Here is a 21,397-nt window from a genome sequence, read left to right as displayed (position 1 = left end):
TACTCTGGTCGGATAGGGAAATTAGTGAGTCAAATAATAAGAAAAGAAACCTCTACGATATCCTATTGGCAGTCACAGGCTTTTCCCATCATATGTCTTGTTAAACATCATCTTTTGCTTTATGCATTTGCATTTATCCCTTAATCAATAAACCCTAAAACTCCAGGCCTTGAACCTAATGTGCGAGCTATTGCAACAATATGAATCCCCAATCTCACCAAATTTTGTGTTCCTATACGTGCAGAAAAGATCACAGCTTCTCCGTAGGGCATACGCCAAGCTTAGGCACCATTTGAGTTGGCAAGCTTGCGGCGGTCTTTCACGGCCTGCGCAAGAGTATCGAGCGTGGAAATGGTGTCCTCCCAGCTGATACAAGCATCAGTGATGCTGACGCCGTACTTGAGTCCGGACTTGCCCTCGGCGGGAACCTTTTGGTTACCTGTTGACATGTTAGTTGATGCTCATTCTGTCACAGACACTTCTGTAACTTACCCTCGTTGATGTTGCTCTCAATCATAACTCCCATGATGCCATCCTCACCCTTAGAGATCTGGCCGGCAATATCAGCAGCAACCTTGGGCTGGTTCTTGTGGTCCTTGGAAGAGTTTCCGTGACTGCAGTCAATCATAACTCGCTGTCGCACACCCTTCTTCTGAAGCGCCTCCTTAGCAAGAGCAATGCTCTCAGCATCGAAGTTGGTGCCCTTGGAGCCACCTCTGAGGATAACGAAGCAATCGTTGTTGCCCTCAGTACCAACAATGGCGACAACACCAGGTTTGGTAACTGAAAGGAAATGATGAGGATGCTGGGCCGCACCAATGGCATCAATAGCGACGCCCAGGGAACCATCAGTGCCGTTCTTGAAGCCCACGGGGAAACTCAGACCACTGGCAAGTTCACGGTGGAGCTGGCTCTCAGTTGTACGGGCGCCAATGGCACCGACTGAGAGCAAATCAGCAAGGAACTGGGGGGAGATGGTATCCAGCATTTCGCTGGCAATAGGCATGCCCTTGGCAGTCAAATCAACAAAGAGCTGTCTAGAGATGCGCAGACCCTTGTTAATCTTGAAGCTGCCATCAATATCGGGATCATTGATCAAACCCTTCCAACCAACAGTTGTTCGCGGCTTCTCGAGGTAGGATCGCATAACAATAAGAAGCTCATCCTTGTGCTTCTCCTTCTCCTTCAAGAGGAGGTCGCAGTAGGCGAGGGCAGCCGCGGGGTCGTGGATAGAACATGGGCCAATAACAACGAGTAATCGGTTCTTCTCGTCGGTGCCATTAACAATAGCAACAGTTTCGTTACGGCCCTCGAGGACTGTCTTCTTGGATTCGGGGTTTTGGGAGATTTCGTGCTGGAGAAGGTCCGGGGGAGTCAAAGGGTTGTAACCACGGACTGGGAAAGCATTAGTTAGCAAATGCGTTGGACAGATGGATTGTGTAAGTCAACGCTTAGAGTATGTACTCACTTCTCCAATCTTCAGAGTCGGCTTGGTTGCCAACATTCTTGTTTGGGATAAAGAACTTGAATTATCGTGAGTCACTGTCCAAAAGCAAGGTTGAGAGAGCTTGGAGGGGTCGACTTACAGACGAAGACATTGTGACGATGATGGTGGGGGTGGAGAGGAAGGAGTTTCAATTGTGTAGATGCGTGTGAAGAACACAGGAGAAAGGGGTATCAAGGAGATGAGTGCAAAGATGGAGATGGAAAAAAAAAGAAGAAGAAAAAGAAGAAGAATCAAGATACAGTCGGAAAAATAAAGTATTTTAGCTGTCTCTTGCTTCCTTTCCCTTCCTTTCTATTTGCGCCGGCCTCGGGCTGCAAGACTCAAGAGAGTCACTACATGGTTGTGATTGTCTGTACACTAATTGGACAAATTGTTCTGGGTTCCACACACTTCTTCCGTTCTAGCAGCGAATCCCAAGAAAGGCAGGTACAAGTGTTGCCCGTGCAATCCCAGTGGATGATCAAGTACTACATAGAAGCTCCAGAATTTTAGCTTGACTCACTTCGAGCCAAAAAGATGAGAATGGCCACTACTTGCCACTTATTGTTAGCCACCAGCTACTGGCTTTGTGCACTAATTTAAGCCAGACGTTTAGTGATCGCCGTTTTTTAATTGTAGGGGCCTATTTCTTTGTTGAGATTGTGGTTGTGAATACCAGCGTCTACTACTAAGCACAAAGGTGAACAATACAATGCTACCCAAGCTTACCATCAAGCTTAACCTAGGTTCACCGAACTGTACCACTACCGATATAGTCTCTGTGCACACTGCAAGATGTATCAATCCAATTGGTTAAGCTTCATTCGTGGCTCATAGCGTTTGGATTGTTGTTGCAGTAGAAAGGGCAAACAGACAGACAGGACAATGCTCCACGCCCGTTAGCTGAAACGCCCTGACAGCAGCTAGGCAAACAGGACAAATGTTATCAAAAGATGTAAAAAGAAAATCCTGCGTATCGCAGGTGGCTGGAACTCTCCCGCCGGGAATTGAACCCGGGTCTCAAGCGTGACAAGCTTGCATACTGACCACTATACTACGGAAGATGATGGTTGTTAATCAACCATTGTAGCGGAGTTCGATGACTGCGGGTCTCGCTTTAGCTTCTATAAAGCCTAGCATCTTTGGATTTGAATTGTTATACTGATAATATACCTAAGCTGGTGTCGACGCTGGTTGAGTCGAGCTCTGCTTTCTGAGCACCTAGTCTAGTCCCTAAGATATATGCACACCCCCTGCAAATCGGTGGCCCAGCTATGTATTCCCCGTCTTGCTTGATACGATGTGTAAAAGACTTTATTATCGTGGGCTTCGTGGAACCTCTATTACAAGCTAATTTGTTGTAATCAGACTGTACTATAGAATATCAATGTTGACAATTTTGATGTCCTCTTCAGGCTTTTCCTTGTGCGTCCGCACATTCTCAATCTTATGGATGATATCAAAACCTTGTGTTGCACGACCAAAAATAGTGTGCTTTCCATCCAACCAAGGCTGTCAAGAGTTAGCAAATACGTCTTACAAAAATGCAAAGGATCACTTACTGTCTTTTCCGTTGTGATAAAGAACTGACTAGCATTGGTGTTGGGGCCTGCATTGGCCATGCTGACAGTGAATGGCTTGTCGTGCTTGAGACTGCTAAACTCATCCTCAAACTCACGCCCCCAGATACTCTCACCGCCAGTACCATCTCCAAGAGGGTCTCCTCCCTGAATCATAAATTTACGGATCACACGGTGGAAGATTGTGTTGTTGTAATAACCGTTCTTGGAATGTGTGACAAAGTTCTCAACAGTCTTTGGTGCTGCATCGGGGAATAGACGGATGTGGATGTCACCATAGGTCGTGCGAAGGATGGCACCCGTACCGGTTTCCGTCTTTTTGGCCTTTGCGTCCTTCTTGTGACCCAGCATCGTTGGCTTCTCGTTCTGGACATCTCGGGTCGACTTGGAGACCTCCTCTTCGTTTGTGAACATGTAGAATCGCACTTTGCCAACGCCAGTCGCGACTAGCATGGGGTCTCTAGATTCTGCTTCTTGCAGAAGAGGGTTAACGGAAGCACCCATTTCGACTGTCGTTATTCCCTTCTTCTGAGGCTGTCCTTGGTAGATGGCAATGTTGACAGCGCGGAAGTTTTCGTCCTTTCCATATACCTTGACCACTTGGTTGGTGTATGTGTTGAGGACTTTGATTCCTAACATAGAACCGTAGATGATAAAGTTACCCGACTCATCAAAGATGACATTCGTCTTGTACTTGAGCGTATCCGACTCGATATCCCTTTCGTGGGCAGCTCTGCGACCGAATTCGACATTATCCAATTTGGCAGCCCCCGTCCCTGAGCGGTGCATTTCTTCAGCAACCTGTAGAGACTCGTCGTACTCGCGATGTAACTTGGCTGTAGCGAAATCAAACATGCGAATCTTTCTATCGGGTAAAGAAAAGGTGACGAGACTCTTGCCGTTTGGTGAGATAGATAGACATGATGGGACTGATTTGGCCTTTTTGAAATCAAACAGATTTGTTGAACTCTTGTACTCGAAAACTCCCTCGGGCTTCTCGTAGTCTCCGCTTGGTCGCCAATATTCGAGCATGCCACCCTCATCCGCGGAAACCACACAGTCATACGCCTCATTGTAAGCCATCAAGTGTACAGGCTTTCGATGTAAGCCCTTGATCGTGTGGGTAGATTCTTCCTTTTCTCCTCGTCCATCGTAAATATGTATCAGCGGCTTTGATGCTTCGGAGACGGCCAAGAGCGGTAAGGAGGCGCCCTTGCTGTGGACCCAGCAAACACAGTTGGGGGCATAGTTAAGAGAGATCATAGCTAGCAGATCAAACGTGATCACATCAAAGATCTTGACCGTTTCGTCCACGCCAACAGTCGCAAAGCTTCGGCCATCCTTGCTCACTGAGACTGACTTGATCTCGCCATCGTGCGCCTTAAACTCTTTGACGAAATCAATGCCTTGCGCAATCTTTTTCCAAAACTTTACAACGCCGTCTATCGAGGATGTGATGAGAAATTCGGTCAGGGGAGTCCATGTCGCAAAGAGGATTTGCTCTTTGTGCATAAGAGACTTGGAGTATCGAGGAGACTTGGGCAGGGCGGCGACGTAGAGCTTTTCGTGTGGTAGGACTCGTCTTTTCTTCTTAGGAGCTTGGGAGGGTAGCTGGGGGCCCATATCATCATCAGAGGAGCTGTCTATAGTTATTGTTAGTATGTTCAAGAGGTACGCGATGGGGGCTATATTTCGTACCTGAAGCATTGTCGCGGAACTCGGAGTGATTGCGCTTCTGCGAGCGGTTGTCATCGTCTGACGCCATTTTAAGTTGTTGATCCGTTCAATTAGATTTGAATCGGGCGGTTGGAGATATTGCGACAAGTCGGTAGCTTTCAGAAGTGCATCATTTGTTTAATCTACAGTTTGCGACAGGATTAGATTGTTGTCTGGACAAATTCAGCCTCATGTGGCACGACCTTGAAATGTGGCGGTGCTGTGACCTACCTGGTAGCCATGTTAATAGAAGCTTCCTTCAACGGGTCTGAGATCCACATTGAGGTCATGGCATGAAGAGACGGGACGTGATCAACTCCGAGACTCCGGCTTGGACACGATTCCTTGTTCTTTTGCAGATGTCATGTGAATTGGAGTTTTCAAATATCCTGTCACCGTCTCATTTATTGTTAAAGTTGTGAAACAATCTGTTTGAGACCAAGAACAGTCTATGTCTGTATAATCTCACTAGATCTCGATCAACATGGCACCTCGTCACCCCCTCCAAAAGCTCACATCGCCCGCACGGGGTCTTTCGCTAGTCCTTCACCTTCTTGGTATAGCCTCATTCAGCTACAACTTCCAATTTCTCAGAGAATGGGATGTTCCTATGGCCAAAGCCTATGGATGGCACTTCCAATTCCTCACAATCATTGGCCTTTCAGCATCGTTGCTTGCCTTTGTTGCCGGGGCCCTGGCTGATCTCACACTGAGTCGAACTCTCTTCCAAGTAAAGAACTACGTTGCTGTTCTCGCTACGCCCATGGAAGTCGTCATTTCCATCCTGTACTGGGGAATTAAATTTATCGACCCCAAACTGCTCATGCCTACCGAATTTTATATCCATATCATCCCTGATGTTGGTTTCCATCTTGCGCCTGCAGTGTTCCTGACTTTGGACCTTCTTCTCTTCAGCCCTCCATGGACAGTTCCAGCTTATGCAGTTATGGCAATTGGCACTACCCTTGCGTTTGCTTATTGGTATTGGGTAGAGCTTTGCTTCAGCCACAACGGATGGTACGTTTATCCAATGTTTAGAATGCAGACATACAATGCTAACTTAAGCACCAGGTACCCTTACCCTCTGTTTGAGCTTCTGTCTACGAACCAACGGATTGCCTTGTTCACTTTTGCCGCTGTTCTGGTTACTGTGTCTTCGTCGGGCCTCAAGTGGTTGTATGGACGAGTTAATGGTTATCGGACTGCTCAGAGGGAAGCCCACAAGCCTCTTAAGAAGGTTCAGTGATTCATATATAGTCGAATAAGTAGTATATAACCACTGCGCCAGCGACCGGCAGTGTTCTGTAATGATGCGGCTGTGCTGTTTCAGTCTTTAAAAGTATAACTTAAGAGTGCAACAACCTTATCATTATGCCTTTAAAGATTGAAAGGCACCGCTCTTCATATAGAACGCTGCGTCTTTGGCGCAACAGACACAACAGTACACAACATGACTTTAGGGGGATCGCAGTTGAAGCTTGGCAATGCACATTCATAGTCTACCATAGAAAATGAGTAAAACTCGAGCATCAAGTAAAGGCACTCCAGAGATAAATATCCATTTACTTCACATATTAATATTCCTACCTGTTTCTCAAGTGTACCTAGGGTATGTAGCAGATGCTCAAAGGCACAAACGGTACAGTAAGTGTGAGTTGCCCCGCTCATAGGAATGGTGCCTCGAATCAGAGAAACCCCACTACAACTTCATCCAAATCAACGGCCAAGCTACACTGATATCACCATTCCACTACCAAATCCTTCAGCCTTTCTTCTGATAAACACTCAAATTTCAACATGATGGATATTGACGATATCCTCCGCCAAGTCGATCCCTCGTCACACGGCGTTCCTGGCGAGACACGCGACCTGCAGGCATTGACGCGTCTCTGGATCGCTGAGCGATCGGCCCCTGAGCTTCTAGAGTAGGTTTCTCACTATTATTCACAAATATGACTGTTTCTAATTATCTATAGATGGCCAACGGACGGTTTGTTCGAGCGTGTCAACGCACGCATCAAGTCCCAGATAGAAAAGGTCGAGGATATGACGGGTGACATGGACCCAAAGACCAACTTTGCCCTCATCGTTATTCAGACTGAGCTTGAGCGCTACAAGTTCCTCATGAGAAGTTTCCTGCGAGCCCGTATCGCAAAGGTGAGTTATCCGTTCACTCCGGGAAGCGTTACCGAACTAACCCTTCAGATTGATAAACACACATTGCACTACCTTTCAAGCCAAGAGCTTAGAGACAGATTGTCACCAACAGAAGTAGCCTACGCCACAAGACATCAAGCTCTTTTGCACAATCACTACCTCTCATCTTTCCTGGCATCTTTTCCCCAGCAACTACAGAATCTCAACGACACGGCAGGCAACATCAGCATGATTGATTCACCAGATTTGGACACGGCTGTTTTTATTCGCATGCTCAGAGACAAGGACGTTCACGGTAAGGGAACCGATGCTGATATCACCCTTCCTGCTACAAATGGTGACATCCTCATTATACGATGGTCCAGTGCAAAGCACATGGTTGATGTTGGGGACGCTGAACTTGTCTGAGGTGATAAATCCAACCAATGATGATCAAAGGCGGTCTACACTAATACCAAGTATCTACCAAATCACCTTTGATATTACCACCGTCCTCGTCACCGACGCAAATAAAGGCATCGGCTTTGACATAGCGAAGAAACCCGCTTGAGAACAAAGACTGCGTTGTCATTGCACTACCAAGGAAACACATCTTCCCCTCGAGTTTAGGATCTCAACGGTTCCTCCCTGGTTCTTGACATTACCTCGGATGGCAACATCGCCGCTGCAGTCGAAACCGGACCATGAGTTTGGTCATTGAGATGCTCTCAGCCCATTACGTGAGAAGTCCAACAGGAAGCAACGTGCTGTCTTTGTATCTGCTGCTATTGGCAGTTTGGCCTTGAAGGCTGATCCCGTATGCATGTCGCATACCTCAACTTCAGTGTCTACACGCATAGCAAGTCAGCTCTCAACATTGTCTCACTCCACTGCACTGCCAGATATGATAAAGACAACACAGTCGAGAAACCAGCATCACCTGTCCGGGACACAACCTAAGACAGCGTTGAATTACGATGCAGCTACGTTGGGGGCTGACAGAGAGACCGGTATGTAGAGGGATGATAAGAGAAGTACCCCATGGTGAAGGCTCGAGATATTTTTCAGCTCCCGACATGTCAATGTATTAACAGATGAAGCAACTGCAAGTTTTCCGAAATAAACGATCGTTAGATAAACTCTCTAAAATGGTATCCTCAATATTATGCCATGCTTCAAGTCCAAAATGCCTTGCAAGCAAAAAAAGAATTCAACCAGAACGCCCTTTCCAATACCACGCCATTTCTGGACTTATTGGCCAGTTGCCTTTCCTTCTTCATATCCCATCCGTTCCCCCATTCCTGATAGTGAAACTGTTTTGTTGTTTGCGAGATGGACTTGAGTCCGAAAAAAGCGGAGGCTTTCGATTGGATCGCAGGTGCGATTTGAATCTATGCCTCACTATGCGATGTGCCTGGTCGCCCTTCCAGAAGCGCCTGTTCACGTCGCATTTGCTGCCAACGGTATGGCAGAACGGCACTGCGGAGCCCAACAGAGTGCAGACGACGTTGCTCTGGCAAGCCGATAAAACCAGCGGAAGGCTGACGACGATGAAGCGTGTACGGTCGCCAATCACCACTGGCACTCTTGGGAGGCGAGTCAGTGGGTGAGTCTTCTTCATCAGGATCACAATGAGCCTTGAGGTCGATCTCAAGGGTCAAGGCTGTCGAGTACCTACGCCCAGGAAGGGTGTTGGTACGAGGCCTGGTTCGAGGTCGTGAAAGAGCGTCAGAGAAGTCAGAAACATCAAAGTTTCGAGGAGTCTCTTGCCCCTTTTCCTCATCTTCTTCTGTGTCAATGGCAAAGTCATCCTGAAGTGCCACCCTTTCCGGAGGTGCTGAGGCCACAGTCGGCAGGTAAGGGCGCTCATCAAACTTTGGGGCCCCAGCCTGGGTCTTTACTGATTCAGTCGATACGACCTGTACATCTCCGGTTACTGTAGGAGAAGGCTCAAGGGGAGTGTCTTCTGGGACAGTCTCGAGGAAGTGAGTAATCATCTCAGGGTGAGGTTCAGGAACTGTGTCTGCGGCCTGAGCCTTTTGATTTCCGATGTCCAGATCGTCTGTTTCGGCAGGAACCTGAGCCTTGGTTGGGGCAGAGAGAGGGAGAAATGAGTTCTCAACTTGTTCCGTACCAATTACTGGTTGAGCCTCCTGATCCTTGGTATCTCCCTGCACTGAAACTTCAGAATTGCTTGAGGCTGGTGCTCCTTCAAGCACCTGAGGGTTGTCAATCCGGGACAGTTCCTCAGTTTCCTTCGCATCAGGCGCCGGAAGTTCGAATGGAAATTCTGCGGGCTCCTCCCCCTCCTTCTGGTCACTGTGGTTGACCTCATCAGCCTGCGAGTGGATCGAAGGAGGTCTGGGGAAATAGGTCAGCACAGAAACATCAAGTGTCTTCTGTGCAGCATCGACGTCTGTAATATCCTGCTCCCCAGTGGCGACAACGTCAGCCTTAGGTGTCGGTACTTCAGAATCATTGGACAACTGCGTCTCTTGAGTCTCGATTTCCTCATGGATACTAGCTTCAGGAGTGCTTCCAAAGCTCGTCTCAGACTTCGAATTTGCCTCAACTTCGGTTGAGTACTGACGAGGCACATCTCTGGCCTCGTCCATCTCACACTGCTCATCTTGTGTAGTAGGAGCGTCCGTGACGTTCTTCTCGCTTGGAGTTTCCTCCACGGCCACATCAGCTCTCTGAAGCTCTGTTGTCACAGGAGCTACAGGTTGTGTTTCTTCTTGGGATGCGACAGCCTCGTTCTCCTCAGGCAGAGGGAGGTGGTCTACATTACCTGAAAGATCAGGCATGCAAGTATTGAGTGAGTGACGGACCGACTCCTTATCGGAGTTTTCGGTCGACTTGTCCTTGGTGAGCTGAATGGGCTCGTCGTCATCGGTGATGGGGCGGTGGAATTGCACCATTCCACTCGCAATGGCATCCATGTCAGATTGCTCTTGGTAGATGATTCTTCGCCCGTCGTCGACGATTCGAAGTCCCTCGTTGGACTGGTCATTGGTCGCCGACCGCGATGGGGTTGCGACGACACTGTCTCGAGGGCTTATGCTATCAGTATCTACCAGACTTGGAGTAGACGGGGGTTCGGACTGGTTTTCGTCGTCTGCCATGAAATCAGACATATATCCATGCCTCTTGGCCATCTCAACACCTGATGGAACGCGGCGCAAATCAGGTGACGGGGTCACTGGTGTTGAAGGAGGTTCAACAGAATCTCTCAAGTTTTGCAGCGCAACCTTCCTGGCACGTGCATTATCAGAATGGCTGCTAGCAAAGGATCCGTTGAAAGAAGACTCAGAGGCCTGGCGCAGAAGAGGAGAGGCAGTGAGTGAAGGTGTAGTGGGTGCTACAGATGAGCTAGCTGTCGACAAAGCTGGTCTGGTCGATGAAGCTGCCCCAAAGGGAGACGCGGTGCTTCCGCTTGCCTTGAACCGCAAGTTCGGTAGCGCTTCAGGACAGTCGATAGCACAGGTATCTCTGCAAAGCATTGTGATATCTGAACGAATACGCTCTTTCAAGTGAGCCTCCAGAGCCTTCCGCTCCAGGTCAGGGGTAGCAAACTTTTCGAAATGCGCGGTGTCATCGCCGCCAGCACCATCGAGAAACCCATCGAAGATGAGGTGGCCCCGCTTGTGGACAGTCATGGTAGCAAGAGCATCCTCGTGGTGTTCAAGCACATTGCTGATGCCTGTCTGAAGGCGCTCCATGACGGCTTCCATAGTTTGGCGACAGTATGTAATCGTTGGGTCGAGTCGAACAACGAGAGGCTCATGAACAGCCCAAGCTTTGCCACGCAACTCATGGACAGTAAGAACGAGGTCGTCCAGAGAGCGCATGGACTTGTCAGTCAGATCGCGAGCTTTCTCCAACTTTGCCTTGACTTGGTTTGCGAACTCGTCAAAGTCACGGCCGTTGTGATCATTGAAGAGGACCTTGCTAGTTTGAATGCGATGAGAGAAATAGGTATAATCAGGGCCAATGTGGTTTCGGACTTTGACCATAATGTCCACGGCTCCATCCTCGATGTGCGAGCAACCACCACTGCCTTCTAGTCCCGCACAAGACTTATGACGCTTGTCAAATTTGCGCTTCCAGGCATCAACTGGGTCGATTATGAGATTAGAAACTCTGGTTGTCAACTCCTCGCCAAGCAGGAGAGGCAAAGGCGAAGGCTGGTGACTGTCAATCTTGATGGAGGCATTTCGGCTCTCTGGGTACCGGGTGGCGCAACGACTGCGCAAGAAAAGCTCAATGGAATATCCAGAAACAAACTCGAATTTCTGGGAATTGTGAACGAAATGAGACCGGGGGATGCATGCCATGGACTGAGGCCGGCCTGTGCACGGTCGAAAGATCTCAGACTCAGGACTAGCTGGTTCGCTCTCAACAGGCTCAGACCATCGGAATCCGGGGTCGTGGCGCACCAAGAAGAGGCCGATAATTCGGTCGGTGGCAGCAACAACCTCGCGAGTATCATCGTGCGTCAACTCATACTCTTGGAAAGAGCGCAAAGACTTTTCTACTAGATTAATACCATCGCGCTCAACACGATATGTGATGCGGTATCGCAACGGTTTAACATCACGATGAGGCTTGCGAAGCGGGTCGAGTGCGTTGCTGTCATGGCGTGTGATGAGCTCGGACGAGCAATGCTGCAGGCGCGAGAGAAGTGCTTGACAGATGCGATCTGTAGCCTTTAGTCGGGATGAAGCCTCATAGTCGCGGACATATTCAGAGCTGTGTGGGCTCTCAAATTTGATATCAACATGCACTCGAAGATTGGATTTGGTATCGTTCTGGTTGGGCGAAGGTGATGCAGATGGCGATGCCAATGGAGGAGCCGAGGATTCTGAGACGTCTGAGTGTCGAGTTTTCCTCCTACTTAGAAGAGGGAATCGACGCTTGGCGCTTGACAAGGAGAATGAAGGTGAAGGCGTGGAAGAATGGCCATCGGCCGAGTTACTTGACCTTCGGAGGTGCATATTGAGTCAGCCTCTAGTGAAACCGATTACCAACGTTGGACTTTTCAACCTCCGTTTAAGAAGGCGTTGCGATTAGAGCTGTGGTGTTCGATGGCACAGGGTTTCCATCAAAGGCCGTCCTGCTGTATGCTTCCGTGTACTCAAACTGAGATTGTATACAGAGCTTGTCGATCGGCAATGAAAAATTCAACAAAGAAGGAATATTGGGGAAGAAAAGATTAAAGTAGTGAGGCCAGGCGCAATGAAAAGCAGATACCAAGGCAGGAAAGTCTCGGCGACGGGGTGCTGATTGTAGTCTGGGAGTGATCGACTAAGACGTAGATGTAGGCGGGGACCAAAAGTCTTGGATACTTTGTTAGGTCTAACAAGGGACTGTCTATCAGTAGGCAGATAGATGGTTGGATCAATAAACGGCAGGGCGTTTCCAGGAATGTGCGTTGGCGCAGGTTGAATGGAACGTCGACTGTGACCGTATACGGATAGAGATGCTGCCGTGGGAAAAGACTGTGGCTGGTTGAGCTAAGTTAAAGAGATTGAAGCACTAATGCTTGCGACGATCGCGAAGAGCAAAAGATGTGTTTTCACTGGTGAACATGAGGGGGGAGGGGAAACGACCTTGCACGGCGCATGAAGCGTGGCGGGTCTTTTTAAAGATTATCTGCTTGATGATATTGTTCCTGCTTCTCTACCCGCAACTGATGCCGGTTGCCCTTGAACGGGCAGTGCTCGCAGTGATAGCTCATGGATCGATTTCCTTCAAGGCAGATTGCCCATGACCCGGCATCTCACAGAGTCTATGACAAAGTGGACTGTTTGTCTTGTCATGATCCAGCAACTCTTTACCGGGACGCGCCGGCGGGGAGGGGGGTCGTTGGGTGTGGTATTTTGTATACTTCCGTGCGTTCCTCGTAGACCAGGTCAGTATCATGCCACGGCAAGCTGGGCGTGAGATGGGATGGAAGGCGCAAGACCTTTAGACCCTGTTATCCGGGGCATCTGGCTGACGGTTGTGGCGTGACATTTTAATTTATATGATGAACTACATCTCAGCTCGGGACAGTTCCTGATGACCTGTAATTGGGTTTCCAGCTGTCTGGAGTTGGTACTTTTTGCCATCTTTTCAGTTCCTTCTGACTTTTTTAGTTCTTTCCAAAATTCTTCCTTCCTCTAACTAATAAGTTCCTTCTGTAATAGAATACCCACTGCCCCCACGACGAAATCGAGCTTTGATAAACGGCTATGGAGATCCGACACCGATAGCACGCAACGCAAGGCGCCTTCCTCCTGCATTTGCGTGCAAGTCATAGTTACCTAGCACTGCTAGTGCTGCTCTAGTGCGGGTTGATAACCTTGCAACATCCCCTGGAAGTTGGAGGCTGGCCCAAGCTTGTGGGTGCTTCAGTGGGGTTTTCGCATGGTTAACTCCACTATAAAATCGAACAGTTGAACCCTGGTCTTTAATTCCTTTATCATTCGATAAGTGAGGTCCTGATCAGAAAAATGCCAGGATACTAACGGCTGAAATTTGGGCTCGAGCTAAAGCTGTTTGTTGCTTACTGCTTGTCTCAGATCAAATTTTATGGCCTATGATATGATGTGCCTCTGCTTCTCCATCTTTGTGCGTCCAGCTTCTCATGTTAGAATATGTAAGGGATTGAGCACTCTGCATGTCCAGCAGCCTCATTCTTGGCTACCAAAACAAGGAAAGAAGGTTTTAATCGGATCCATAGGATGAATCCTTGTTCTCGCTTAAAATGCAAGCAATGTGATCACAGCTGACATGCTGTATAGAGGAGTTCTCGTTGGATCCAAGAATATCTCTTGAGGCAAGTATATGACGGACTGATCAGGCATTTTCGGGTCAGCCAGCCTTGTTGAACTTTCTCTTGTTAGTTCCGGTAGATTGGTTGACTGTGTGCTTTATTTGGTCAATTGATTTTCCCTTTAGTTCCCTTTTTCAAACTCACGGTCTTCGTTAAACAGCTGCTGATCAGTAGATGTCTTTGAAGAGTTGTCGTCTGAAAGATGACAAAGCGCTAGTTAACCAATCATGACTCAAGCATTGAAACTTTGAGCCCTACCATGCACACCATCATTCCTTTCTAACGAGCTGAATGGACGCTTTAAGCCTATAGACCATCAGCTCTTTTAAGGCCTTCTAATCAATCGTGTTCCAGACTGGATGGATCGTCAGTAAGGAAGTTTTGCATTGATTTGCCAACTGTCCTGATCTCGCTGGGCAAAACTCAATACTGCAATGACCGGCAATACAAGAAACAAATCTCGCCTGAAATCAATCCTGTCGTAATTCCGCGTCGAGATCTGACCACTGGTGAATCCGTTGACCATTGCCGCTGGGTCTACTTCCATCCAGATCGTACAAGTCAGGCCACGCTTGCGCACTCCATGCCAGGCTTCCCCGGCGGCATTTATGTACGGTGCAGTCTCTGCATTGCATATCACATTGTGCATTGCAGACTGCAGCACCAACTCTGATTGAGAATTACTTCATCAGTGCGCTCAAAAAGCCTGGGTGAGGCCGTCTTGGGTCATTCATGGTGATTAGTCGACCAATTGAGGTTGACAGAATCTGTCAATGGTGTTCCGACACGCAGCTTACACTACCACATCCGTAATCAACACGTATTAAACGGAAGGCCTCTACTTCTAAAGAACTTCCCGGATTTGATGTAATGGTCTTATCATCACATCCTTGTCTATACTTCACCCGATTCTCTCCGCAATCTCAGACCGGCGTTGGTTCTCTTACCCTACAGCGATCTGACCACGCCTTGAAATAGATTGTATCTTATGATGTTGACTCAAGTACTCTCTAGGGATGCATACTTATTTCTGTCTTATCACGATAATAAAATTATTTAGGTCAACGGTCTCTGTATCGGCGGCCGGCTCCATCCTGTAAAGTACATACATGAACTCGCCCGCATGTACTGTACCCGTAGACCGGAAGCGAAATCCCAGCCCATTCTCTCGGCTTTCGTCCGGAGAGTCTGAGATCCACAGCTTTATTTTCAAGCAGGGTTTCGTGCAGCAACTGTATGTAAGTCGCTCCAACAGTCACCAAATGAGACAATTGTAGCCGGTTGAAATCGGCCATGCTCGAGTGGAACATTGTTGAGCTTTCCAACGAAGAGGGTGGTTGTGCTTTTCAGAGTTTCAGACAGTGTTGGCAAGTGACTTATGGTACCCAGATAAACAGAGTCATACAGTTTAGAAAAAGTTAACTCTGATTGATATCAGGGAAGAGTCCTCAGGGTATCAGAAAAATTGACCGCTAGAAGGATACGAGACGAAATTGGTAGGTCACTTTATGCTCCTTAGGCTATAGTTCTTAGACTACTTATCTTTATACACTAAGGCTTAGGAGGCTAACTTTTCTGCTACCCACTAGAGAGTGAACCTGGTGTGATATAAGACGGAAAAAAGTAAAGCAAAAATAGGCAAAAATTTACAGCTGATAGGCGCTGGAGCGATGCTCCCACCAGGGCTTGAACCTGAGACCTTCGCATTACCGAACACTCGGAATGAAGTATTAGTACGACGCTCTAACCAACTGAGCTATGGAAGCCGATCAACTGTTGTTGAATATAACCACGATATTACAGAATAAGATGGTGCAGTCATTCTCGTCTCCCAGTAGCAATCCCTACAACGGAAGATTTCAAGAATTACATTTCGACGAGAGAACGTCCCTCTGTTACAACTACTCCGTTGAAACACTGCTGATCACAGGGAGCTTTCAAGAGCCCTCTGGCTTTATTGAACTTGACTAATGTTATCTCTTTTGTTACACTTCAGTGATACTACCGTTAAGCTTGCACCTTTTTTCAGCACTACGAGCTTTGGCCTTTTAATATGATAGCGTATGAGGAAGCTTGCTTGTTGTTTCTCACTATGCAACGGGATCGTGCAGATATGCCACTGATCTGGACTACACCACAGTAACTGGCACAAATGAAGCCACGCTATCTCTTATCCTCCAAAAGTTCTGTTTTATGCTACTTGTGATGTGCAAAGGTACCAATCAAAGGTGAAAGCAGCACACTATAGAACAAACAATGAGCGGTTAGTTACTGCGTGGACGGCAGGCAAACTGCAGCAGGTGCATGTAGTGAATGCCGCCAGGCGATATAAATTCAAGGTTCACCGCATGCATAAACTGTCAATACCCGATGTGAATTTCTTTCAGAGTCATCAATGTTCTTTCTCGTTATAGTCCCTAATCTCCTTTTAAACTCTGTCTTTGCACCGAGTTAGGTCAGCAACAAGCCCGTCCACCCGAATAACTCAACTCAACCCAACTTTACAATGCCCAAGAATACATCGGCCGCGACTATCTTCGAGTATGATGATTCGGAGAGCGACATAGTCGCTGGTATCGAGGCCTTGACCCTTACGCCAAGAACATTGTCCGAGTCTTCCACTAAACGCATGTCTCTCCTCGAACAATGGAACGATTATTTCCAAAAGGGCAACCTTGAAAATTTTCAGCGACTGTGTGTCGATCTAAGCCTTCCTGGTGATTTGCATAGCAAGACGAAATGCCGACAAGTAAGTCAAGCACCAAAACACAGATGTTGCGATATTGACCGTTGCTAGGCGCTCAAGGGTGTAAACGTCAACATCAAGCAATTTCTGGCATGTGACGACAAACCCCATGGAGTCACGCTTTTCAAAAGCAGAAGCGCGCTTATGCGTTGGACGAAGAAGAACAAGGCGCTTTTCCCCAAGCGCAAAGTACCCAATGGTAGCCCACTGTCCACCTTGTTGAAGATTCTGATTTACTAGCCATGTGTTGATTATCACCGAGGATATGTGCGGAGTGTTGATAAGGGGCAATGAGCACAGGGGATAAATCACTTGTGTAAAAAATCGAGAATAGCACTCATAGATAACCATACGCCGTTTTGATGCCCATTAAGTATCTAATTCCTGATCTCCCACAGCCTAATCTTTCCTGTATCATTACCAACCGCCAACAAGTCACTCTGGTTTCCAAAGGCAACCGCCGTAATTCTTCCAAGAGGCGTCTGATCTGTGGGCCAATTACGGTAAACTGTGCAAGTAGGGAGATGCACCAGTCGCAGCGCATCCTTCTTGTGCTGACTTCCGAAAGCCATCAGTTGACCATCTGGAGAAAAGGTGATGTGTGTGATGGGTGTAACGAGCTGCTCAAAGACTCGTGTGGGTGTTGGGCGCTCCTTGATGGTTACTTCCTCCGAGTTGAGGACGAGAAGCTCGTTGCGGTCGTAGATGTTGGTGATACCGCTGTTGGAGCCGACTGCAACCCAGCGATCATCGCCTAGAACAGCCGGGCCTTGGTGGCCACCAACGGCCAGGACAATACCACCGACACAGCCCTCATCGTGCCATACACCCAAGAAAGAGCGGCTCTCCATGCTGTACTCGCCGACCTGGCCGTCCTTTCCAAGGATGGTCATTCCATTTCCAGTGCTCCACCAAGCAAAGTCAGCAATGCCGTTGCGACTCGCTAGTCTAGCAGCAGCAATCCATTGCATAGACGTCGTGTTCAAAACGTTGATGATACCGCCTCCCTTCTTGGTAGATGCCACAATCGCCATGTAGCGACCGCACGGGCTGAGCTTGAAACGCTCCATTGACTTATGCTCAAGTCGATGTCCTTGGATTTGCGTCGTCTTCTGTACAATTCCTGACTTAAGGTCCCAGTGGTGGAAGTACTTTCGTCGTCCAGCAAAGAATATCTTGTCGCCGTGGGGATATAAGAATTCAGCTCGTCGAACGTCGACTTGCTTGACTTGCACAGAGGTCAACTGAGGGTTAGGTGTAGGATGAGCGGCGGGCGCGATGTGATGGAGATAGAGGATAGAGGCGGTGCTGGAGGACAGGAGAACTGGGTACTCGGGGTGGAAAGAAAGACAACCAACGGGTGCATTGTGCTTGTCTGGGATCTCTCGCGTGCGTTGGATATCAATGACCTCGGGCCGTAGGCGCTTCTTTTGGCTTGATCCAACTCCAGCCAGGCTGTTGACGTCTCGAAGGAACTTCTCAAGAGGCTGCGCAGAAACCTCCAAGTCCGCGTCGCTATCGTCTGAAGAGTTGGATGCAGCTGATGATCGTCTTCGCTTGGTCGGTCGTCCGTCTGATTCGCGCGCCCAAGCGGGAAGAGGGTTTAGTCGAAGGTATTGCTGTCGCAATCTTTGGCTGTACTCGGTTCCGCTAACAAGATCCTCAGCCTCCGTCTTTCGTAGTTTTCGTAACCGGGTGGCTCCAGCAAGTGAGACTGCCAATCTATCGTCGTCGCTATCCTCCCACGCGGGGGCGTTCGAATCGGTTGGCTTTGCAGCCTGGGTAACATTGGCAGCGCCTGCACCAGTGCCGGTATCAAACATGAAGAGATCGGCATCTTCAACATCCTCCAGACCAGGATCCTGCTGAGCGAGCTGAAGCTCCTTGCCCTCATCATCCCAATTGCTGTTGAAAACTCCATCATCGTTGAACAATTGCGCACGGAAACCAGCCTTGTTACCTAGAACAAGACGTTCCAACTCTTCTTCGTCCGAATCCTTATCGTAAAGCGCAATGGTGGGCTTTTTCTGGAGAGTCTCATCTTCCGAGTCAAATTGAGACTCATTCTCCGAGGAGGAGGAAGATGAGGGATCCAGCATGTCTTCGTCTTGTGGTGGCGCCATTTTTGGTTATGGTTTATTTCGACCGAAGTGAGGTTTGCGGGTTCTGACTTGGACGAAATGTTTACTGCATGGAATTTTTTTAGAGGGTCCGGCCAGCCTTGCACCTGCGACTGACTTTGATAGGCCAATGAAGTTGTTTGTTAGTGGGACTCTAGCCAATCATTGTCCACTAGTCCAACGAGGCTGATGATCCTCCAGACTGACATGTAAGTAGAAGTTACAGATGATTGATTAATTGAAAAATATGCATTTACTTTTTATACGGGATATCTACATAATATCAGATTATTGAGCTGCGGCCTGTGCCAAGACACTTTCCAGTCGGTGCAAGTCGGGACTAACGGACTCGTGAGACTTCAAAGTTAAACATGAGCCTGCTTGAGCAACATCGATAAGGTTCTCGACTTTCCCTCCCTGCGCCAAACCAGAGATCAAGACACCGAAGAAAGTATCACCAACGCCGTTAACAGAAACGATGTTTTGAACCTTTTCGGCAGCGGAAAATAGTCGCATGTAAAGTCCACCAACTGTTGGGTGGCTCATTGAGCGGGCGACAATGTATTCTTCCGAGTCGGGATCCCTTAATCGGGGATCGTCTCTTCCGAGGATAGTGGTCAGAAGAACACCCTGAGGGCCAAGCTTTGTCACGATAGTAGGGATGTAGGGAAGTAATTGAACAGACTGTACAGGAACACCAGCATCAGTCAGCTCCGCTGAGGTGATGTGGACAAAGCGCTGTCGAGCACCTCGCATGCCAAAAGCGTCGATAATGTCAAACCACTCAGGCGCTTCAAAGTAGCCGTTATCGCGAGCTGCAGAGTACATAGCTTCCAGCTCATAACTGTTGGGGGATGCAATGTCCACCGTAGGCTTAGGGAAGACTCGAAGTTTGGGGTGGCCCTTTTGGGGGCAGAAAAGATTCATGGACTTGGCTGTAGACACAGGCTCGAAGGCGACCTTACAGTCTTGGTCTTGGCCAGCCTTGAGCCATGCCCGAATGTCCCTCTCACTCCAGTTGCCGTCCACTACCAACCACTTGGGCTTGGTTCCTCGCACAGCAGACTTCCAATACTCGGGGAACGAGTGGTGTGTGAAGATGCCCATATCGGCCATTGCCATGACCAAATTCTTGTTGGCGTCATTCACAGCGACGTATTGGGCCGTTCTGTTTGAACCATGATACTCATTACCAAGTGTTCGGATATAGGTTGTGTCCAAGCCAGAGGCCTGAAGTCCATTCAGGACAGTCTTGCCAGCACTGCATCATCTGTCAGTATTGGTTCTTTACTTTCCAAACAAAAGCATTCTTACACATCATCGCCAACCATGCTGCAAAGCCGCACTCGAGCATGTTTGCTGACGGAGTGGGCAGCGAGCGCTACATTATGGCCGACACCTCCAATGGACTGGCTGATACTCGATGGGTTGGAGGTATGGAGGACGGGCGAAGAACCACCCGACTTGGGCGCATAGTCACAGCTTAGATCAATAGCTACGGAGCCAGCAACAAGAATATCAGCCTTGCTCTCGGACGCTACTTCGGGTTCCTTGAGCTCAGATGGAGCAGCAGATGGAGCGACAGGAAATGAATTGCTATAGCTACGATTAGATTTACATACATCCCAGGACCGTTTTCATCGCTGTACTTACAAAGTCTTGACTGGCTCAGAACCAGAAGACAACAACCGTGAGAGTTCGACAGCGATGTTGGTGGCCCGGGTGATATTGGAGGTTACCAGCGCCTTGTTGGCGATGACGGCCTTCTCTCCCGTGAGCTCCTTGAGCCTGCCCAGGATATAGGGGGTGTTGGCGCTTCCAGTGAAGCCCTTCTCGTTGGCCTCCTTGACAGCCTGCTCGATGTATGACTGCATCTCAGGGGCAGGGATACCAAACTCCTCGGGGATGGGGTTTGCGAAGAGCAAGCCTGACTCAATACCGAGCCTCTCCTGCGCGAGGATGATGGCAGCAGCCTCCTTTTCGGTGTGGACTACAGAAGGACTCTTGATGCCACTGTCCCGAGCCCAGAAAGCAGGGAACTCAATCTTTCCTGATCGACCATCGGCAAAGGTTGAGACGTGAGCACCCTGGGTCTCGAGGAACTCGAGGGTCCTGGGAATATCGAGGAAGCCCTTGCAGCCACTGCTGATGACAGCAACTCTGGTTCGTCCGAGCTCAGTGAGATCAGCAGAAACGTCCATCGAGTCATGGCCGCCGCGATGAACACCACCCAAGCCGCCAGTTCCAAAGACACGGATACCTGCTAGTCTTGCCAGAAGCATAGTTCCGGAGATGGTAGTTCCACCATGGATCTTCTTTCCAGTCAAGCCCTATGAATAAGTCTCAGTCAGCCACCATAATCTCAAGTCAACAAGGCTCGAAGATGTACATGCTGAATACAGCGACGCCATCGGTATTCGTGCTAACTAACCATTCCTGCAAGATAGGCAATATCTCGCCTAGACGCCTTGACAGCACTTCCGCTCTCAATCATGCGGAGAATATCAGAGGCTGTGGCACCAACAGTAGGCACACCATCGACAATGGCAATGATAGCGGGAATTCCTCCATTGCTGCGAACAAGATCGGAATGTTGAAGAGCAAGCTCATTGCCCAGAGCTCCGTGAGTGTAGATGGTTGACTCGAGCGCAACGATAGGCTTGTTAGTGGCAACAGCATCGGCAATCTCGTCCGAGACTTTGAGAAGCTCTTTCACACCAGCCAAGGAAGAGCTCATGAGTCGGCGTTGAGAGTGAGAACACATCGGCCGGGCTCCGGCTACGGAGCATCGGC

General features: G+C 48.7%; 7 protein-coding genes and 2 non-coding genes across 9 annotated transcripts; 3 read left to right on the top strand and 6 right to left on the bottom strand.

Annotated features, from left to right (window-relative positions):
* Nucleotides 1-24: 24 nt before the first annotated feature.
* On the bottom strand, nt 25-1,809 carry EDB82DRAFT_492634 (uncharacterized protein). Its single transcript, XM_025735020.2, has 4 exons — nt 1,587-1,809; nt 1,469-1,523; nt 493-1,395; nt 25-439 (listed from the first exon to the last, which is right to left on the bottom strand). The coding sequence occupies exons 1-4, from the start codon at nt 1,596-1,598 to the stop codon at nt 282-284; spliced, it is 1,128 nt and encodes a 375-aa protein (XP_025587856.1). The 5' UTR covers nt 1,599-1,809; the 3' UTR covers nt 25-281.
* A 669-nt stretch (nt 1,810-2,478) lies between these two features.
* EDB82DRAFT_t32 lies at nt 2,479-2,550 on the bottom strand. Its single transcript has one exon. It is a non-coding gene; the product is annotated as a tRNA-Asp (tRNA).
* EDB82DRAFT_492631 (uncharacterized protein) lies at nt 2,496-4,945 on the bottom strand. The gene is made up of 3 exons (XM_025735031.2): nt 4,765-4,945; nt 3,049-4,709; nt 2,496-2,998 (listed from the first exon to the last, which is right to left on the bottom strand). The coding sequence occupies exons 1-3, from the start codon at nt 4,829-4,831 to the stop codon at nt 2,861-2,863; spliced, it is 1,866 nt and encodes a 621-aa protein (XP_025587857.1). The 5' UTR covers nt 4,832-4,945; the 3' UTR covers nt 2,496-2,860.
* A 134-nt stretch (nt 4,946-5,079) lies between these two features.
* EDB82DRAFT_492629 (FAR-17a/AIG1-like protein) lies at nt 5,080-6,407 on the top strand. Its single transcript, XM_025735043.2, has 2 exons — nt 5,080-5,799; nt 5,854-6,407. Exons 1-2 carry the CDS (start codon nt 5,267-5,269, stop codon nt 6,026-6,028), a joined length of 708 nt encoding a protein of 235 aa, XP_025587858.1. The 5' UTR covers nt 5,080-5,266; the 3' UTR covers nt 6,029-6,407.
* On the top strand, nt 6,386-7,568 carry EDB82DRAFT_107784 (uncharacterized protein). The gene is made up of 3 exons (XM_025735054.2): nt 6,386-6,707; nt 6,759-6,939; nt 6,988-7,568. The coding sequence occupies exons 1-3, from the start codon at nt 6,580-6,582 to the stop codon at nt 7,345-7,347; spliced, it is 669 nt and encodes a 222-aa protein (XP_025587859.1). The 5' UTR covers nt 6,386-6,579; the 3' UTR covers nt 7,348-7,568.
* Nucleotides 7,569-8,153: 585 nt separating this feature from the next.
* Nucleotides 8,154-12,212, bottom strand: EDB82DRAFT_107743 (uncharacterized protein). Its single transcript, XM_025735065.2, has one exon. It carries the CDS (start codon nt 11,913-11,915, stop codon nt 8,310-8,312), a length of 3,606 nt encoding a protein of 1,201 aa, XP_025587860.1. The 5' UTR covers nt 11,916-12,212; the 3' UTR covers nt 8,154-8,309.
* A 3,197-nt stretch (nt 12,213-15,409) lies between these two features.
* On the bottom strand, nt 15,410-15,504 carry EDB82DRAFT_t31. The gene has a single exon. It is a non-coding gene; the product is annotated as a tRNA-Ile (tRNA).
* Nucleotides 15,505-15,977: 473 nt separating this feature from the next.
* Nucleotides 15,978-16,793, top strand: EDB82DRAFT_107731 (uncharacterized protein). The gene is made up of 2 exons (XM_025735076.2): nt 15,978-16,487; nt 16,536-16,793. The coding sequence occupies exons 1-2, from the start codon at nt 16,245-16,247 to the stop codon at nt 16,722-16,724; spliced, it is 432 nt and encodes a 143-aa protein (XP_025587861.1). The 5' UTR covers nt 15,978-16,244; the 3' UTR covers nt 16,725-16,793.
* A 68-nt stretch (nt 16,794-16,861) lies between these two features.
* On the bottom strand, nt 16,862-21,341 carry EDB82DRAFT_544100 (Indigoidine synthase A like protein-domain-containing protein; the record flags this gene model as incomplete). The annotated part of the gene is made up of 7 exons (XM_065609395.1): nt 16,862-16,873; nt 16,910-18,591; nt 18,631-18,671; nt 18,954-19,865; nt 19,919-20,206; nt 20,258-20,934; nt 21,036-21,341. 7 exons carry the CDS (start codon nt 21,339-21,341, stop codon nt 16,862-16,864), a joined length of 3,918 nt encoding a protein of 1,305 aa, XP_065465945.1.
* Nucleotides 21,342-21,397: the final 56 nt, after the last annotated feature.

This window comes from Fusarium venenatum (assembly GCF_020744135.1).
Source record: "Fusarium venenatum strain MPI-CAGE-CH-0201 chromosome Unknown EDB82scaffold_1, whole genome shotgun sequence".
Classification (NCBI taxonomy): domain Eukaryota; kingdom Fungi; phylum Ascomycota; class Sordariomycetes; order Hypocreales; family Nectriaceae; genus Fusarium; species Fusarium venenatum.
Note: the sequence above shows the minus strand (reverse complement) of the source record. Positions and strands in the feature narration are given on the sequence as shown.

Bases quoted from the DNA above. Each gene is read 5' to 3' on its own strand.
- EDB82DRAFT_107731 (XM_025735076.2), top strand. From the start codon at position 16,245: ATGCCCAAGAATACATCGGCCGCGACTATCTTCGAGTATGATGATTCG. The intron at 16,488-16,535 runs GTAAGTCAAGCA...GACCGTTGCTAG, and splicing joins GCAAGACGAAATGCCGACAA to GCGCTCAAGGGTGTAAACGT.
- EDB82DRAFT_492631 (XM_025735031.2), bottom strand. From the start codon at position 4,831: ATGGCGTCAGACGATGACAACCGCTCGCAGAAGCGCAATCACTCCGAG. The intron at 4,710-4,764 runs GTACGAAATATA...CAATAACTATAG, and splicing joins GTTCCGCGACAATGCTTCAG to ACAGCTCCTCTGATGATGAT. The intron at 2,999-3,048 runs GTAAGTGATCCT...AACTCTTGACAG, and splicing joins TTATCACAACGGAAAAGACA to CCTTGGTTGGATGGAAAGCA.
- EDB82DRAFT_492629 (XM_025735043.2), top strand. From the start codon at position 5,267: ATGGCACCTCGTCACCCCCTCCAAAAGCTCACATCGCCCGCACGGGGT. The intron at 5,800-5,853 runs GTACGTTTATCC...CTTAAGCACCAG, and splicing joins TGCTTCAGCCACAACGGATG to GTACCCTTACCCTCTGTTTG.
- EDB82DRAFT_492634 (XM_025735020.2), bottom strand. The intron at 1,396-1,468 runs GTGAGTACATAC...ATGCTTTCCCAG, and splicing joins CGACTCTGAAGATTGGAGAA to TCCGTGGTTACAACCCTTTG. The intron at 440-492 runs GTAAGTTACAGA...ACATGTCAACAG, and splicing joins TGAGAGCAACATCAACGAGG to GTAACCAAAAGGTTCCCGCC.
- EDB82DRAFT_107743 (XM_025735065.2), bottom strand. From the start codon at position 11,915: ATGCACCTCCGAAGGTCAAGTAACTCGGCCGATGGCCATTCTTCCACG.
- EDB82DRAFT_107784 (XM_025735054.2), top strand. From the start codon at position 6,580: ATGATGGATATTGACGATATCCTCCGCCAAGTCGATCCCTCGTCACAC. The intron at 6,708-6,758 runs GTAGGTTTCTCA...AATTATCTATAG, and splicing joins TCGGCCCCTGAGCTTCTAGA to ATGGCCAACGGACGGTTTGT. The intron at 6,940-6,987 runs GTGAGTTATCCG...CTAACCCTTCAG, and splicing joins TGCGAGCCCGTATCGCAAAG to ATTGATAAACACACATTGCA.